At 37.4% G+C, this 20,472-nt stretch overlaps 1 protein-coding gene across 2 annotated transcripts in view; it reads right to left on the bottom strand.

Moving 5' to 3' along the window:
- Nucleotides 1-388: 388 nt before the first annotated feature.
- Nucleotides 389-20,472, bottom strand: part of SYN2 (synapsin II) — a 197,058-nt gene continuing 176,974 nt past the window's right edge. For both annotated transcript variants that reach the window (XM_050904476.1, XM_050904475.1), the window contains 3 exons: nucleotides 7,878-7,938; nucleotides 3,834-4,131; nucleotides 389-1,255 (listed from right to left, as the gene is read on the bottom strand). In XM_050904476.1, coding sequence (XP_050760433.1) covers nucleotides 1,120-1,255; nucleotides 3,834-4,131; nucleotides 7,878-7,938 — 495 coding nt within the window. In that variant the 3' untranslated portion in view covers nucleotides 389-1,119. The remainder of the gene's footprint in view (nucleotides 1,256-3,833; nucleotides 4,132-7,877; nucleotides 7,939-20,472) is intronic.

Genomic DNA, 20,472 nt, shown 5'->3' with positions numbered 1-20,472 from the left:
AATGACATGATAATCATTTGGAAATGGATAGCCTAGAGATTATTAATGAACTTCAGTTTCATTTAGATAATTAAAAAAAAAAATGCTGCTACTACCTTGAAGTCTGGGATCAATTCTGGTTTCACAAGTTAGAGAAATATTTTTAAAATACACAACTTATTAGAAAATGTAAATGTGATTCCTAGAATTTATAATTTTTTATGATGCCGATTTAAAAAGGGAATTATTTGTGATCGTTTATTTTCTTACAGTTGTGGTTTGTGTCCAAATATTTTATAATCATAAAGCTACCCTTTTGGTATCAGTCAAAATAGACAACATATATTGATGTTGAAACAAGCTTTGTAGAAGACATTTTTTTAAATCAGGCATGGGACTTTACATTTATTAGAAGGTATTCACAAAAATAAGGGTAACATCATGCATATTCTTTGCAACTAAACCCAGTTATGGTTACAATTTTGAAATAAATTTAAATAGACATATGGAGATACAGTAGTACATATATACTCTATTTATGACATTAAGTTAGTGTACTGATAACTCTCAGCAATACATCAGAAGTCTACAACCAGCTGATGGAAAGATTGTATAAGGAGGAAGAAACTGTTTCAATTTCTCACATTATTTATGTGGCTTGACAAGAATGTCAGTGTGAATTGCCTCCTAAATTTGGAAGGCAAGAACAAGTCAAGACTATACTTTTGCAGTACAAAACATTTACACACAAAATACACATGCATTGCAATGCATTGGAAATGGGCAAAGCAAGGAGAAACCCATTACTCAATGCTTTATTAACACAATTCTACAAAGGAGTCTCAAATAGGATTATATAGTTCAGTCACAGTAAGGCCACAATATTACAATGGATAAAGACCTTAGAATTCGGCATTCTGTGTTAGTAATAGAACCCTTCCTTCTTTATAGTTTTTTATACATGTTCCTGAATGGTATCTCATCAAAGTCCTTCTTCTATTTTTTTTTTCCTAAGTTTAACATATTGCTTAATACAACAGTTAGCACAGTAGAGAAGGGTACTGTCACAGGGAAAACAAAACCTATGTAACATTCACGTAGTTTTTAGACTATATGCTAGGTGCATTTAGATGAAGCTGGCTAATCAGAAAAAAGACTAGCAAAGGATTTCCTCAAGTTTCGAATAGTTTCAGCTTTTGCTTCATCTTCATTCACAGACGATCGGAAGAAGGATGATTCTGTGAAACTGAAGGCATTTGTCAAAGACTGCGACTTGCTGCAAGACAAAAATGCAACATGTTTTGCATGGTCGTATTGTCTACCAGCTTCCATCCACGCGTAACTTGTACAAATTATGAGAAAAGGAAAAACGTCCATGAGACGTAGACAGTTTGCATGTGAACAACATGGACATTCAACACAAGCAATATAGTTAGATGTAGCATACAGAGCTGCTGCAACACAGCACATTCCTTCTGTACTTTGATTTGAGAAGTAGGATGATCTTTTCTTTAGAGACACGCTGCTTTTTTTACAGATCTGAAACATTGTTTTCCAGTAAATTGGATGATGTAAATCAGAACTTCAGGACAAAGTGGGCCTGCCTGCTAAATCCAAATCACCATCCGACACAGGATGATTAATAATTGTGTTCATCAAGGCTGCAAACAGTTACGCACAAAGAAAAATTATGTATATTGGCAAGAGTTTGAAGAATGACTCCTAAAGTTGCAATGTGCTCTCTCTCTCAATATTGGACATTTGACCCTTAATGGAGGCTTAATGACACTTTATATCTTTAAAAAAATTCCCCAAATCAGATACCATTTTTCTTGTCTAAAAGCAGTTAGTCTAGCAATGCCATTCTGTTTTTAGTGCTATCATGTAACTATGGTGTAAATTTCTGTAAGCATGAATAAAATAACATACAAGGAAAATATCTGAAGTTTAAAACTTTAACTCATGACTTGTCAGATAATATAATACTTAAAAAGTAGGCTTGAATTTAAATAGAACACATTAATGACTTAGAATCTTTTTACAAAGACACCCATGCATTAGTAAAACTACTTAACTGATTTCATTTTTATCTCAGTACAATAGTAGGATTTCAGTTTTGGCTATAGTAACACTGAAACACTTTTCTTATTCAGATTGTCTTATACTCTTCATGGTTTGCAACTTCTCTACCTCTAAACTAATAATGTACAGCAAACAGTGCTACAGGCGTTTTAGGTTTTTCATAAATTATAGTTGTGCTAATGAGAATAGACTGATAAATGTTTGTTTGTACTCACTGAAAGAGGGAGGGTGGGAAGCAGCACTTGACTTGATTAGTAACACAATAAGTAGCCTAATTAAATATTTATTCACAGATTAATAACATGTACATACAGGTTAGGCAACAGCATGTGGGTGAATACAAAGCATACACATGCAAATAGATAGAGTTAATCCTACAGGCAGGAGATCTGAGTCTCGGTGCAGACCCAAAACTGCTTCTTGAAAGTTAGAAAAACTACTCTCGTTATGGCTTGCATCTTAAGAACTTTATTTTCTCCTTTTTTATTTTATTTTGAATAGAGACTATTCTCTTCCATTTGAAGGAGAGAAAAATGAATCTAGATTTGACCAAGGAACTAAAGGAAAGGGAGAAAGCTGGGAAACAGTATGTGGTACAGGTCTTCTGTACCCGTTCTTAACTGTTTTTCTTAAATGTCAGAAGTTCACAAGTTAAGTTTCAAACTCTAAACTAGTTTCCACCTTGCTTAAGAAAATCGACCTCCCTATCCTCTACGTATACTTACAATAATGGATTAATTGGGTTTTATGATTATAAAACAGAATAAAGAAATATACTGTCCTAGGAAGGCAAGGAAAATATTGTCATCTTTGCATATTGCCACCTAACACATCTCTTCCACTGAACTGTGCTCAGGGGAGGACTCACAATTGGTTCACACTAGTATTAGCATGTGAGTGGGTGAAAAAAGGGGATCTGTGTCACTTGGATAAAACAAGGACTACATGCCAGTCTTTGTACTTACCAAAACAAGTAGAATGTGCCTGTGACTCTACCGGCAATAGTGTGTGTCAGGATCACTATGTTGAAAAAACAGCAAATCATTGCTAATACCTTCCCCGTGGTTCCTGTTCACTGGGTCTAAGCTGTGAGAGGGGATATAGCTACAGATCCCTTCCATATTCTTTACTCGTGGCTGGCTAGGTATAGCAACAACAGCATGCTGTGCATTAAGGAGTCTTCCAGTAGTGAGATAACTACAGACAGTTTTCTCTGCGAGTCCTGCAGTCTTCTCGGGAAAGGGCCTGTGTGAATTGCATGTGCTGTACAGTCGGTAGCAACGTATAACCATGAACGAAGCGCGACCGTAAAGAAATGCAGTTTGGCAGCCACTGTCTAGCATGTTCATTTGGATTGTTTCTGAGATAGGCCTTCTGAAACTGGAATCTGTTGTCTAAGTGACGGCAAGGTTAAAAGTTTAAATAGATAAGACTTCCTCTTTTCTGTGCAGGCTTACAGCACACCCAGATCATGAGTCAGGGACATACAAAGGAGAAAACAAATACGAGAAAGATGATGAGTTTTCAGACCTAGTTGGGCAGAAATTGCACAGCTAATAAATGAAATTTTGTGGAGTGCTTAGGCTACAACTAATGATACTGTCTTACTAATCATCAACAGAGAATAAGCTTTTTGAAATGTTCCAACCTTGTTTTAGACTTGGGAACATGTGTACGTTTTTTTCTGAATATTAGACCAACTCCCAAATTACAGTTACGACAACAAAATCTGTGTTATGAGGAGAAAAGAAAAAGGATAAAGCAAATCTTACTTAAGTTGTGGATGAGACTGAGGCTTCTGTTGCGGAGCAGGCTGCGGAGCTGGCTGTGGAGCTGGCTGTGGAGCGGGCTGCGGAGCAGGCTGTGGCTGTGGCTGTGGCTCTGCTTCCTTTGATAATCTGGCGCTGGAAGGACCTTGAGCCTGGGGACGTGGCTGCTGAGTTGTAGGTCCGGGTGGACGCTGTGGCTGGGAAGTTGAGGGCTTTGCTGACTGCCCAGGGGGGTACATGCGCTGTGGCTGCAATGGCTCCTGGCTTTGTGATTGCATTCCTTGGGGTTGCACTGGGCCCCCTAGGTTCAGTACAAGAAAAACTTCATAATGTTATAGTATCAAAGAATTCTTACTAGATTTCATATCCAACACTTTAAAATAATCCTTGAATGTGATTAATTCTACTTTCGAGGCAAAACTCTATTCCTATGGACTGCAGTTTCAGGTAGTCAATACTACTAATCACAGTTGGTACATTAGTAACTTGCTTGGAGCCCCTATGGTTCATCCTTAAAATCGCTAAGAAGTACCAAATTTATCCCAGCAGTAGCGGTACTGACTTCAAATCAAATCAATGGAATTACACTCAGTATAATTTTGGCCCAGCTCAAGGAGAGGCTGCGAGATTAGTGAATATACCAGTAATATCTATTTCAGCAATACAGCTACTATTTTCTGTGTAGTTACCGCAGTTTTGTTCCTCCAAAGTTTTAAAATTATTTCTGTAATATTCCTCTCAGATTCACTCTTATAGCAGTAAAACAACTTCATACTGAAATTTTCCAGCTAATTTAAAGTCTTTTGATACCTTATTTAACCCCTTAGTGAAATATGTCAAGAACATTACAAGAAACACAAGAAAGTCATTACTAATTCTTTACCAAGGAGATCTTTCCACTGAGAAGGAAGTATACTGGCAAAATACTGTATCAAGTGTGAAACTACAATGTGTAGTAGAGACTTAGGTTGTGAAATCCATGGCTCAAAGATGCTACATCATCATACAGGGTTTTTTTCCTGCTTTCTGACTGAAATAGTGCTGTGTCAGATATCAGTGGGCATGCTGCTTTTCTCTCATATCAGATGTCTGAATGTGGTTTTCTGGGCTGATAGTTGTTATAACTGCATCTTTATTCTTGCACGTGACAAGGCACACAGGACATCTGAGTTAAGGGGAAGAAAGGACAGGATGAAATTCTGAGCGATTTGTTTGCATGCTTCAGCCAGGGTAAGAGCTTTGCTGAACAGTAAATATTATAGAAGACAACTGATCTAGATGTTCTGAACGTTTGGAAATTTTTAGTCTTACATAGATATTTAGTGCAAGTGAAAGACTTAATCTATTCAGGTCTCTAAAAGAAAACCTTCATATCTGGAAGTACTGCTGCGATACATGATTTTTTTTTTTTTTTAAATTGCTATTATAGTTAGCTTTCCACTTACTATATGAGATTCCAGTGTATGTGTCTGAGAACAGCATGTACTAATGCTTCAATAAGTTTTAATACAGTTGTAGCAGTGTGTTGTGGTGTAGAAAGATAAATAGCACGTACTGTATGTTAAGGAATGTGCCTTCATTGTTTATTAATTTGAACCACTTTTGTAGGAAATATTTGAAGGTGATAACATGGTCTTGCAACATCTTAATAAGGATCGTTTTCTTATTAGTCTCCTTTCACTCAATATCGAAAAACAGAAAGGTTTCTTTCCCCCACTTGTACATACAGGCTTGAATGCCAGAAACTTTACACTGAAGACAGATATAACTTTCTTTTATTGCACATTAAGCTGTACAAGATATTTCACATAAAAGATATACTGCTGTCACACTTCCAGCATTTGCTCACTTTCTTGCAGCTGGGTTGTACAAAAGGCAACAATCATGAAAGAAACTTTTACCAAAAATAACTCAACAGAACTGAACATTAAGCCTACACTGTAAAACATCTGTTCCCTGTTACCCACAATATTGCACCTAAGCATGCTTACATGCAGAGAGACATTTTGGCTTGCTTCTTGTCTGTGGTATGTAGTAATAGTGTGTGCCCTTGTAAATCCTTTACAGTCAACAAGCCGAAAGCCTATCTGAAACACCCATCTCTTCTTTGCACACACAACTCACAAATGTCGTGTGAAAAGCACTTGTGAATACTTGTACTGCTACATGCAAAAAATACCAACTGCTTTAAATAAAATCAGTCATCAGATTCGTTTCTTCACCCCAGGGCAGTATGCTTTATTCACTTCTATGGTGTCTGGAGGTAAGGATTTGTGGACCTGATTCTAAGTGGAATTTTCTCAATATAGAACAAAATAGCCAATGCCATCATTGGAATGATCACTGACCCAGACAAATGCTGATCACTAAAGCAAAATATTCATGTAATTTACTGATAGGTAGTAAACAGTAGCACTTACCACAAACATTTAAATAGCTAATAATGCATACCTTAATTCTCATCTTACCAGCCAGCTTGTACAAATAAAAGAAACACTAAGAATGATGATTCTCACTGATAATTTTTTCCAGTGTTTGTAGGGAAAACAGAAGTAGAACATAAGACTGTTTTCCCTTTAAACAAAATTGTTTGCACTAAACTAATGGCCACTACTCATCTTTGTACACATTCAAGATTAAAATTATAGTTTTGTGGCTCACTTGCAACTAAGCTTTATGGTATGCTAGCAGTGTGTAGCTTGTGATTCCAGGCTAGATTTCTCACAACACATTAACTGCCTGCCTGTGTATTTCTCGTAATATTACATTATAAATTGGTTATGCAAAAATCACCAATAATTTACCCACCTAAAATCTAGCAGTTGTCAGGCATCTCAAGTCTTTTTGCATGTTTGATTTCAAGCAACTATTATAAACCCTATTTATGTGGATAACGCTGGGACTGAATTTTCTTTACAGCTATCTGGATATTTCCAGGTTTAAAACAGTAGACCTGAGTTGGTAAAGAAAACGGCTGACGTTTTTCTCTTGCGTTCTACTCAAAGGGCAAGATCCCTAGCTGGTTAAAGGTACCTTGGTCTACCATCTCCTAACATCTCAGTATTTGAAAAAAATGAGCTCTCTCAGAAAGTTTAACAGTCCTTGAGGTACTTCTCACCAAATAACCTGGGATTTAACTCATCGGTAAGTATAAGATTTTTTAAATTATTTGCATTAGTTTTCATTAAAAATCTCCATAGATTACTAATTCAGAATGACAACAAAAGGTACTACTTAGTTGAAATAGGATACATTAAATACTCACACTTTCACTGAGATATTGCACATAGGTGGCCCATTTACATAGCTTTGTAGCTAATCATTTAATGCAGAATTACTAAAAATATGAATACCAGTATGTAAAATAGAAGATATTTTAAATATTCCTTGGGAAGAACTGTATCTTATGGAGTCACTGAAATATCAGACTTCCACTTGCGTATAAGTAAAACTCAAATGTTAACAAACTTTATAAAATTATAAATAAAAAGCCTCACTAGCAAATTCTAATCTAGACTTTTAAAAATATATCTGGATCACCTACCTATTAGTCATGCACACGCACAAAAAAATAAAGGCTATGAGTACAGTGTGCACACACTCACTGAGTAAGCAAAAGTAGTTAGACTTGAATCTTGGTGGTATTTTACTTAACGATATATAATACTCAAAAAATACTGTCTAACCATCCATAATGTACAGTTGCACTGGGCTCTAGAGAGGCACATTCTTTGTACACTGTTGACAACAGCCCTGAAATCACAAATTTTACAGAGAAAGGTAGGTAAGCATTACACGCACAGACATGAACAAGTAAACAACCAGACGGTATAGTTGACACTGCATAGAAAAAACACAGTCCAGGTCAGCACTGAAACAATGCAAAAATCGAACAAAACTGGTACGTTTGCTTTTAAGATTGTGTGTTTCTTTTCTTTTTTTCATTTTTGCTTTAACCCTTGCTTTTAGTCTCAATTATCTAAGTAGCCTGGACTTGTTTTGGTCCTACTGCAACGCCATTACAGTCGAGAATGTACTGTAAACAACCTTGAGGTGGTGGTCGCTGAGGTGGGATTTTGTTTGGCTCTGGCTCCTTTAGTGATCCACTCTGGAAAATACATTTGAAAACAGAAGAGAAAAAAAATTAGAGTAGCTTAGTTCCAATTTTCCACTAATTTGTCTTTATTTTCATTAGAAATCTCTTTATTGGTTGGGGCTGAACATATACTTTTAATTTATTCCAGATAACATTTTCTAATTTAGTTGCTGTCTGACATGATATATGAATCCTGGACTAATCCAAAGCTGAGTTCTTAAAAAAAATTGTTTTCCATTTGCAGCATGTGATCATGATATAAGGAGTGCCTTCTCAAATCTTACCTCCATTTGTGTATGTATTTCTCCTTCAGTTCCTAGCACCTTGAACGACTTTTCTGTATCTCATTGCTTCTGCTCTCTTTTTTAGGATAGACCGAATAGAAAATGGACTTCAAGAGATACCTTTGTGTAATTTAAGAAATAATTCATTTTTAATTACATTCCCTTGTATCTGGAAGCACTAGCACAGCAGGATTTTTTGCTAGTGATAGTTTCACTTTGATTCGCCGACTGTAAATGGGAAGGGAGATGGACTACTCTAGGTTAGCTGTTTTGCTAAGCAAAATGAAAGAAGGAAGCAAAAACCACAGACAAATAATAAAAATAATTGAAATTACTTCATGCTACTCCATCTGACATGTTATTAGAAACACATGTAATACTTAACTTTTCAAAACAGGAGATTTATTTGGCAGTATCCTTTTCAAATGTATACTTGTTGAGGGGAAAAGATGGGCCTGAACCAAAACCTTGGAGCAGAACACACTCTGGGAACATTAGTATTTGAATCCAAACTTTGTCTTAGGCCCATCTCTAATATTTTGAAAAGTGAAATATGTTAAATCATTGGACATAATAGCTTGGGGTTTTTTTTAAGGATCCAGAAATTAAATTGCCATCTGTCAAGAGGGAAAAATCCCAGAATGTATTAAACAGTAAATGTAAAATTAATTAAACATGTTTCTTGCAAAGCTTACTGTTTTTTTCTGATAGATTTGTATTTGATCTTAGAACTATAGAAATAAATCTTACTTATAGCGATGTGAATGCCTGCACAGCAATCTAGAAGTTACACTTTTTAAACGTTACAAGACAACACCACTCTATCGTATGCCGCTGTTGTGAATTGCTTTGTCTGCTTTAGCTACGTAAATAAAAGGACACAGGACAGGTCCAAAACTGTAATTATTCAGTTACCAACCTTCAGAAGACCAAATGAGGCGTAAAAATGATACCTACAAAATGAATGAGGCAAGATCCGATCCTTATATTAACTGACCCAGTTACATAGTTCTTGGTCAGCTTCATTGTAAGGACGAGGCTATGTAGAAAAGAAGAGAATTTCATAAGGAAGGACACAGCCACCAGAAAATTCTGAAGTGCTTTAGTGTGGGTTAAAGTCTTCTCTGTGTTGTTTCTCTCCTTCCTCTAATTTTCTGAACCACATGTAAAAGTTGACGTTCTATCCTATGCATGTTTCAGTAACGCTAAGTATTTGTGGTATCCACTCAGTATAATGCGCTGGAGCTCACTGAAACAATATCCATTTACATCAGTAACTCCTTGGATACTGGGGAAATTAGCCCAGAGTGGAAACCTTGAAAAGTTGCCCTAGAGGAGCTAACTCCTTTCATATTCTCCTACCATTGTTCTGATGCACCTGGCACCTTCCTCTGTTTGCCTTCAGGGCACCGGGGCGCTCAGCATTACAGAGCCTCCCTCTCCTTTGGTGCTGTAGTGTGACACACGGAGCCTGCCCTTAAAGGGAAAGGGTAAGTACTTGGCCTTAAGGACGTCCAAGAGTTTCCTTCTGGAGGACCAAACAGATCATGTGACTTTTGTTAGAAAGCATGCATAATATTTTATACGGAACATTACTGCGATTACCATGGGACAGCCTTCCTAGCCTTACAAAGGGCCATAAACCAATCTGTATGGTTCTCTGCCGTGGCAGAGGATGACTAGGGAGGATACGAGTGTTGCTATTTTTCTACTAAAACAAAAGTAAAAGATTATGTAGGTAAAACTCATCTTTTATTTAGAAACTGAAAACACAGGCTGGCAGTTTACATTCACATCTACTTTAATGTTCAAACAACATCTGCAGGGCCTCCGTCTGCTCCATGCCTTGAGGCTGAAGCGAATCTGCCATTTGTTCTCGCACTGAAATGGTCGTGGGTTTTATCACACACACCACCTAACTGACTTGACATGACAACATCAGTACTTGTGCAATCTGCATATCTCTCCATCTCACAAAGAAATTATTTTATCCTAAATTAAGCTTTCGATAAACCTTACAGAAGCTTGCTAATCCTTACCTCAACTGTTCTGAAAGTTTAGCGCCTTTGTGCGTTTTCTGTTGAAGATGTATTTCCCCCTCTGTAGTCACTGACTGCAGCTGTCCTGATTTTACCACCCACACATCCTTTTTTTCACCAGATATCACCTGGTGCTTCCAGGAACCTCACCCACACTCCAGGCCAATCACATGGGTATATTACTTTTGCTAATTAGCCAACCCACCCAGGCTGACCCAAAAAGACTAATTAGCATTACATTCCTAATTGAGAAATCTTACTCATGGTTTTTCAATGGTCTGTAGTAATCCAGTCCTTTTCAACAGTCTTTCTTTCAGACAGTCAGAAACCTTGATAGTTGATATTAAAGACAGGCTTTGAACCAGTCTTGTTTGCTGTCCTGAGCCAAGGCCTTTAATAAAATCCAGGCTTCTTCTAAAACACCGGTTGTTGGCAAATTAACTACAGACTGTTACTTCTCACCTCTCCAAGGTGGTGTGCCAATGTAATTGTAAGAGCTGCTAACTCCTTATAGGCAACACAATCTCTCTGAACAGAGATGCTGGACTAGACCTGTCCCGCAGATGTATTCACCCCTCTTGGTTTTTTTCTCTTTTCCTTTGTTGCCCAGCCTAGAAGCTCACCCTCCTACCACTTTCTTTCAGTACAAACATGTTTTCCTGTACTGTCTACAAACCTGCCTATTGCTTAGTTCAAACATTGCAGGAATCAAGGATTAGAATGCAGCACATATCACGGAAAATGACCCCGAACAGATTCTTAGTTGGATGCTCAGGGCTAAAGAGCAAAAATAGTAGTACAGAAGCTAGAAACTACGGTGGTCAGTATGGTTTAGGATTACCTAAGCGAGGTGTGGTAACTGCTGTCGTAAGGAGCCCTTTTGGCTTTCATTTGAGGGAACACAACTTTCGTATCACATCCAAATTCCCCAAAGAGAAGGGATCGGTGATGTTGACAGAAACATTATCTAGAGCTGCTTATAGAATCTCTCCTGTTCAAAGGGGATTTACTGTTTATATAACTATTCTAAAAAAATACAACTTTACTGGTGGAAACCTCTAAGCCACATGAATGCTGCAAGTATACTATAGTGATTTCTCAACTCTGAGTATAACAATTGATGCTTCGGTTGCATAATGGTCTTCAGGGATATTGGTGAAGTTAATTATAGCCAGAGCAGAAAACCCACTACTTGTCTAGGAGATAGATGTCTCTAGATGTCTCTGCAGCACTTCCTTCCTTTCCACGCTTACCTGAAACAGTCTCCTTCGAATTTTAGGGTTAGAACTGGAGGAAAGAACTGTTTGTTGTATTAGAATTTGATAAGTGGTATTACTTCTTTTTCTACCTTGCATATTTATATAAAGGCAAATTGGATTCATATCTACTTGAATTTTGAATAGTCTGAAGAATGTTGAAATGGGTAGGAGCAAAAGCAGCAACTTGGCAAGGAAATAGCCCTTGGGCAAAAGAGATGCTAAACTGAGTCCCAGCAAAAATTGATTTTGATTTGGCTGAGTTTGAAGACTTCGTGAACTATAGTTGGAGCACGTATAGTTGGTTTTGGGTTTCGTTTGGTTTTCTTTGTAATGCAATGATAGAAGCTTTTCACAGGTATTTCAATATTTGAAGGGAAAGCCATGTTTTTCAGGTCAAGAAGTAGAGGGATCAACTGAGAATTGCCAAAATACGAGCTGAGTTAGATCTCATAAAGGAACAAGAATAAATAGTAAAACAATTAAGTAACAGGAGAACTAAGAAAAAATGTGATTGCTAAGGAGAGAGGTAGTTTAGATAATTTAAGTAGGGTGTCAATAGTAAATGAATGTTTGAAGTGTCACAGATTACGATAAATACAGGAGCAAGGGCAAGATGGCAGGTGGGATAAAAGCTGAAAATGAGATGAAGGTAAAAATCAAAGATCTTCCTGGGCTCATATTGGTCAGACCAGATATTCTTCATCTCGGAAATCAAAACCAGCTGACTCATGAAATACAGAATTCCATACCAGATATCTCTAACAATTGGAACTGTACAAGTTACACTGGAGAAGGTTAAGCACTAATACTACAGGAATTACATTGTGGGTAAGGAAGCGGCTACTGAGGAGACAGACAGTTATTGAAGAAAAACTAATGGGAAGGATATAACTGGGATGTGGAAATCCAGTAGAATTTTCATTAATTAAGTTGGCACAAAAAAGTAGGTGTGTGCTACTAAAACCTGTAGATGATACAGAGCTGGAAGAATACAGGACCAAAATATCCTAAAGAAAGAATGAAATTGATGAGTGGAGTTAAAAAAAAAAAAAAAAGAAAAAAGAAACTTAAATGCAATGTCCAAAAGAATTTATTTATGGACTAATAACATGCATCTGTCAGAAATGCAGAGCTCACTAACTGAAATCTAATGGGAAAGAGCTGTGCAGTGAAAAAACCAAAATTTTATCACACATGCGCTGAAGTATTCTCAGTAGGTGTTAGGCATGATGCTGTGTACCATTTACAGCACCCCTGCTCAAGGAAGATGAATGTAAGCTGATCTGGTGCAGAAAAGTGCTATTAAACTGCCCAGGCAGATGAGAGAGTCTATACCTACAGCATTTGGAAGAACATGTCTTGCTTAGTTTAGCAAAATGAAGGCTTGAACGCAGTACAGTTGCTTTTTATAAATATATTGTACTGGTAAAGAACTAGGCAGAAAACAAGCTAGACTAAAGGACAATGCGAACCAAGAAGAAATGGGTATAAACTGAATAAAACTGGGCTGGAAATAAGCACATATTGTATAATTTAGCAAAGCAGTGAGATCTTGAAGTGGCTTTCTGATATGGAGCATCCAAAAATAAGAAACTCCTTAGCACCTTGTTGCATACATTTAATGTGTAGTGAGTATGGCAGGGATACTTACCGGTTGCTGGTTCAGACCTTACCCTATTTTGGGTGAATCTGGCATAGGCGATGTATCTGCTTCACTGTGTTGCCAGTGGCGCTGAACAGGACTACAAAGGTTTTGCTATTTATTGTATTATATACTCCCTGTGGACTGAGAAAGGCAGTGAAACAGGGCTAGTTACAGTTATAATGGAGAGATGTGGTGAGGCACACCTTAAAAAGAAGCCACCTTCACTTTGTCTAGTGCAAAGGGGGCAGCTAGAGGAGAGCTGGCTCCCGCTTTTCACAGTTTTTTGGAGTACCAGTGTTCGGTCTTGCCCTTCTCCACTGAGGAAATCTGTATGGAAAAGATACTCTCAGCAAAATTGATGCCAGCCTAGAGTTTCTTCGTGTTGAAGTTACGATAAAGAATTCAAAAATTTAGAGCAGCTTTTGTTATTGCTCAACCAACTTTCCAATCTACCCATGCAAAGCCCGTTAAGATCTTCCTCTGAATGGGAAGGGAAATGACTGCTAAGAGCAGAAAACAAGCTATACAGCATAATTTTTACTTGGAATAGTATTTACAAAATGCACTGGAAGAGGTTTTTTTTTAAACATCAAAAAGTATTCTAACTTAGATTTTATAGACTAAGTGTTTTCCATTGCTAGATAACTAATTACTTCCTAGAGAATAGTCTCCTTCTTGAATATTTTTACACACAGTCTTAAAAATGAGCACCCTAGTATGGACTCACTGCTGTTAAAAGGTACACTCCAGTATTTTCCCTGAGGTACTGAAACAGGTGACCACCCATTGTCCGTTCCAGCCCTATTTTCTATTTTTCTGCCGAGCAAAAATAATCCCACCCCCTAAAGAGATGAGGTTTCTGGAGAAAAAGTAGGATGTCGACTTATTAGGGAAAAAGAATTTCTTAAGTAGCATCGCTTGTTGAAGCTAGATGGTCCCCTTCCATAGCCAATCAATAATTCTAATGGACAAGGACGCAGTCTTATTTTATTGCAGCTCTTGCTTAAAGAAGCCAGATTTCAACTTCTGTTTTTGAAAAGGGAACATTAAAAGCACGCAGTTGCACAGAAGCTTTCAGGCAGTTCTTTCCAGTGAAAAAATTGCTCCCCATAGACAAGGAAGGAATGTGGGCTATGTGATAGGAGAGAGCTCCCCCTGCGTGCTAAAGCAGCTGAGACTACAATGTGTGTGTGTATGCCTGTTTGTACCAGAGAAAGAGATCTGTAAGATGGACAGGCAAGTGAAAGTGGGACAACATATCTAGAGGACTGTCCAGTTACTGGGAAGTTAAACTTCCTTACACCTTCCTCAGTGTACACAGACACCTCTACATACATAGATGATAAGGTACCCCTTGGGGCTTGATCGTGTCAAAATCCTATGCTGTTGTTTGAAGTTGTAAGGAAGGTTTTGACCCTTGAACCCAGGGACTTTGACCCTGGCTGATGCTACGCTGCATCTGCTCCTCCAGTCTCAAAAAGGAAAAAACAGATTTTTTTTTTTTTTTTTTTTTTTTAAATACGGGGTGGCAAGCGATTCTTGCATGAACAGGAAGAGATTAAGAGCTGCAGAATTTCATCTTGAGCCACAAAGATCCATCGTTACTGGATCCATTCACAATTGCAGTTTATGCTTTGAAACATGAGAGTCTGGAAAAAAGATGGTGGAGCTAACTCAAGTCCAGTCTTATAACCCACATTTTATCTTAATATTATTGTGTCAGTGTTACAGAACAGTGGAGGGGGAGGAGGCGTGGAAAAGAGGCAGTGCACTGAGCGAAACACTTGAGCTCTCCCCCAAACAACAGCAAAGTTCAGAACTCTCGTATACGGACGGAGCATAAGACCTGTCCGTCAATGGTTGCACATCCTTCTCTTCTTGCTTCTCCCGGTGCAGCACAAGTACACAGCCACACAGTGGAGGTATTGGTGGTTGGTCTGAACTCTGCCAAGCTTCCTGAGTCCCTCCTAGGAGCTGAGAGATACTGGAGAATGATATATAAGCAGCTGAAGACAAGCTTGCTCTACTGGCAGCTAGCCAGCTGGAGCACTGATCCACCGCCAGATTAGTGTCTGAAATGGGGGGGGGGGCGGGGGGGAGGCGGAGGTTGCTTCTTTTTTCCTATGGACAAATCAAGAATATTTGAAAATGAGCTGCTCTGTTTTGGATTTTTCCGTAATTTCTCTTGGTGCTTATCCTTGTTTAAAAATTTTAACGCGTATTTAGCACGTGGTCCTTATTCAAAATAAACTGTGGCAATGACTGCTGGGGAGAGGGACCGAATCCTTGCAAGTTAAACATGGAGTAAAGCCAAACAGCTTTGCTTAACAGGTTATGATTTAAAGGTCAGAGAAATCAAATAAAAAAATCAAGTGGAGACAGAGAATGATAACAAAAAAAGTAGAGGGGAAACACCCACCACAGTGGGGAAAGGAAAGGAGACCAAGGAAAAGCCTCCAAAAAAAAGATATTTCTATTAGGTTCAGCTTAAATAAACAAAATCAGAGAGTAAAAATAGATGTAAAATAAGATAAAATAAAAAAACTAAAGGATGTTATATGATAGTAATTATAGCGCTAAGACAAAACAGAGAGATCTAACTTAGACTCTCCCTTTCTATTTCTGTATGTGGCAGCTATTGCCTGTTCTGTAACGATGGGATTACTTTTTTCCTTGTTTTAATTTTGAAAAGCCTGGTTTTTGCTCTATAATGGAATAAGGACATTTTTTGAAGGGTCCCAAAAAATGCCTGTGGGACAAAAAAGCTATTTCTCACAGAAGTCTACTAAGAACGTATAGGCTACTCCACAGTGGTGGGCTCACGATTACTTAAAAATTACATGTTTTCTTTGTTCTCAAGCGTAGTCACCATGGCGTTTCAGAATTCTCAAAGACAGTGTCTGCTTCTGCCAATACCATTGGCAGATTGTGAGATGATCAGAAGATCATCTGGCCGAAGATAATAAAAAAGTTAACAAAAGCATAATTTTGTTGTGTGAATGAAGACAAAAAGAGAACAGTATTGTTATTATGTTTAAAATAAATGGGGAAATCTATTAACTAGTAATACTTGTTATGTTTTTCAGTTTTAGCTAGCATTTTGTTACCTTCTGTATTATAAAATTATTAGCACTAAGGCTAAAGCACTATATCCTACAGACAATTGAAGTCATCCTAATCATTCTGGTCCTGAAGCTTGACTCTCAGGTTGCCTGCGGGGCTTTTTCCTTTGGGCTTCTCTTCTAACAAGTACTTTTGTGAGGAACTCTTTCTCTTACCAAGCTTTGCTTGGCCTGTCTGCAGGGATCATGTATTTTTCCAAGTACACTACTGGTGATAAGCATTCAATATAGAGCATTCAGAAATAAAAAAAATACCAGGCCACATCCTGAAAGCTTTTATTTCATGTGGACAAATTTCTGTTGATGTCAGTAGAAATTTTGACCAAATAATCCTAAACCTTTAATATATGCCCCTTAGTATATTCTCTCTTACAGTCTAAAAGTCATCAGATCCCTTCAAAAAGGGCATTGTAAAGGCACACTTGTTTAGTTCTTGGCACATTATTTCAAAACAAGCTAAGAAAGATCAGCACTTATTAGTGTTTTGATTTAATCATCCTCATTTAATGGATACATTCACAGCTAACAACCAAAAGCGTTTATGTAGACATTTATCACTAGCAAATATCCAGCAAGCTATTTACCTGTTACTTCTGTTCACAAGTTAGACTGAATAAGCAACAGAATGAAGCAATACATACGTACATCCCTTAGTAATTACTCCATCTACTGGTACAGGACCTCAATAAGTATTTTAAAATAGGTTATCTTAACTTTCATGATCAATTTGTTAGTAAAATCTCTGCTCAACATTTGTATGTTGTGTCCCACTGTTTTTTAATTACTGTCAATATTAAAAATCTTAGGATTTTCTTTCCTCCATGAACTTTGTTTTTAATATATTACAATACCTGAATGTCCAAGTTCAAATGCTTAAAATAAAATCAAGCTTTGTGTAATGAAATAGCGACTATTTTAAATATATGAACACCCTTCATCCAGCAGTTAAAGTCTGAGTCTCTGCCTCTGTTGTGATCTCTGTCACTTATATGAAGAACACAGTATCTGCCGTGAATAGGTGTCTTATTCAAAGAGGGACAAAACACCCTTGGTGTATTAAAATATATGCTATCATTTTATACTTGTGATAAATAAACTTGCCTGTTGCAAATTTAGCTGGAATGAAGTGTGCCTCAAATGTGGCCTTTCACCAGGATGTGGTGAGCTCAGGGTCCATACATGTTTATTTTCTTCTGCTTTTCTTAATTCCATACATTTATATTAGGATCTAAAAGGGTAACAGCTGTTTTTCTTATATTTTCACAGACATAAAATAACTAAAAGGTTAAAACCCCCTTTGATTAAAATAAGCATCTCCTCTTCCAAATAGGCACAGCTAAACATTGTGTATATATACACACTTATATATACGTACACATTAAGGCAGCACATTAAAATATATTCCATATTAAAATAATGAAAATAAATGAAATAAATACATTACAATAGCATTATGAGACATTTTTGAATAGGGAGCACTTAGTATTTGTAAAACGTATACCCACTTTCTTGTTTAATGTGATACAGCTTCTGTAATACGATGCAATACGTTGCAATACGTTGCAGTACCAACTAATACGTAACTCCCCAAGCCAGTTGTCCCACAAGAGAACAAGCCACAAGATGTCGCTAGGATTCAAATAACCAAAACTCACTGCAGTAAAAGAGGTCGATACCTTCAGGATTTCAAAAATCATTGTAACATGACAGTTTTAAGAATGGCTTTTGACTTGAACCTTTGAAAGGTATTGTGTTTCATGTTCTGTCATGCATCTATGTCCCAGCAATATTTTTCATTGTTCCTTATGAGTTTTGATGACAATGTTTTAGATTCTCTGACAATATTTTTAGGAAGGTGTCTTGCTGCTGCCTGACTAATTGTCCTTTAAGTCACAACAATAACTCAATAAGCATTTTAATATGAAAAGTAATTTGCTTACTAGGGACTACAATTTAAAAGAACTTATCGGCAGATGGACAGTGTAACTGGTAAAGAATAACTATTTAGATTTTGTTCAGTCATTGATGGCTGTCAAAATGCATACAAACTTTGAGGTGAACAAGGAACAGAAAAAACCTTATTGATTGCTAATGTAGACTACAGAAGATGCTCAATTAGTATCTACACAGATATACTACTTGTTTATTGACAAGCTATATTGCTCTGTTTATATAAGAGTAACTTGATGTAAGAGTTTGGAAAGGCAAACAATTAAAGAGGCATATAGTAAAATCCTGTCCAGACTTTTTCCAGGGTCTCTGTGCTCCCTTGCCCTGAGCAGAGAGAAAGTCAGGCTAATCTCAACCCTATTTAGGGTCTGGGCTTCCATCAGATGTTATTCCACAAATCTGGGTACATCGGCTTTACGGTCATATGATGCCGTAGCTGCCATTTATCCCCTATTTAAATGTCTTCCTAAGAGGAAGAAATACAGCACGTATGGTTTTAGGGGTCATTAGATCATTTAGCAACCTTCTTCAGGCAAGCTGTTCTTAAATTACTCCTGCTGTCTGTTACTATAGATCTAACTACACCAGGGAGTGATTTGCTTTGCACCAGTTCAGCAGGATTCTCAGATACTAATACTGAAACTGTGTATTTACCCTCAATCATGCAGAATGATTTAGTGTGGTCTTTAATTTGTTTATTTGTTAGGCAGTCTTTCCTTCCAGACATAAGGAAGAAAAATATGTTCCTGCAAGTAAGTGCCAAGGGGCTGTGACAGAAAGAAAATTCTTGGTGGTGAAGTTAATTGGTGGTATGAACACGGCCTGGCTAATGCAAGTAGATTTAGCGTTAGGGGTCTGAAGGACGATACAAAGCTGTAGCAAACCTACAATCATGGCCCTGTCCCTCTTCCCCTCATCAACGGTTATACTTCAGGTGAACTTCCATGAGACTGTGCAAAGCAGAAAGTCATTTAGAGATAAAGGTCCACATCTCAAATTTAGTGCAGGGAACTTTACTTCTCCTAATAAGCGGACTAATACTGAATTCTAGATTTCCATATAACTCCATGATGGGATCCTTCCCAATTAAGTGTGTTCTCCTTCAGTTTAGATCAAATCAAGTAACTGTATTGTCTGGCTATCATAAAAGCTTCGGTGATTTGAAACAAAGTGCTGCTCATCATACGTAGTTTGCTTTAAAAAAAAAGTAAATCCAACAGATGGAAGGTAATAGAACTGTGACTACTCTTATGGAAGTCCAAGAACAGGTAATTTGATAATGGTTTGCTTTTCTCTCTGGAGGTAATACTTTTTGTTATTTACACTGTGTTCACATTTGGTTCAATTTTCTCTCTGAACATAGAAGAATAAAACTGGAGAAAACTGCTTGGCTCTAGTGAAATCATATAAGGGGTCAGGGAATGAAGAAGGAATAAGAGAAAAACAGGAAAAATGGAAAGGAATCAAACCAGATCTCTAAACAGCTGAAGACAGCTGAGCAAGGGCTCCTTGACCCCAGTCTCTACTGAACTTAATGTAATTGTACTGAACTTCCCTGTGGGTGAAGAGTGAAGAAGGTATTAAAACATTTTAGAAAAGAGTGTTACGAAATGAAACACTTCAGGTTCTGCTATTCTAGTCTCAAAATAATTAAAGTACCGTTCTCTTTACTTCTGCCTCGTTTATTAATTTATTACTGGTGTGCTACTCCTTCCTTTTAAATCGAACAGAACCAGGATATAGCTGGGAATGCTGTGCTCTTTGTGATGTTATGTCGTTATGGATATTGTGTCTCTGGTGCACAAATTTCTTCCTTCCATTAAGGATAATAAATTCCTTGTTCTTTCGTGGATAATGCAACATGGTCTCAACAGAGCTGGACTGAAATAATATTTTCCTAATATGATTTTCCTTAGCTTCAACTGCTAACATGACTGTAAACATTTGTGTTTTACGGTAATACTCATGCACAATGTAATATTCTACACAGAATTTAGTTCATCACAATTCAGATCATGACTTGATATGCAGCTTTGAATAGATGTTTTACTATTATTGTTTTATATACAAATGCTGAGACAGAAACAAGCGTAAAATAGCCTGCACTGAGCAACCACCTGCAGTTTTGCAAATCCAGACAGCAGAAGATTCGGCAGTGATCTTTCCTATCAACAGATGGAGACAGAGATAAGTGATTCCACTGGCTAGAACACTTCACTGGGTAGTTTAACCTACTGGTTTGTTTTT

This window comes from Gymnogyps californianus, chromosome 13, assembly GCF_018139145.2.
Source record: "Gymnogyps californianus isolate 813 chromosome 13, ASM1813914v2, whole genome shotgun sequence".
Classification (NCBI taxonomy): domain Eukaryota; kingdom Metazoa; phylum Chordata; class Aves; order Accipitriformes; family Cathartidae; genus Gymnogyps; species Gymnogyps californianus.
The sequence above is the reverse complement of the archived record's forward strand: the minus strand, read 5'-3'. Positions and strand labels throughout refer to the sequence as shown.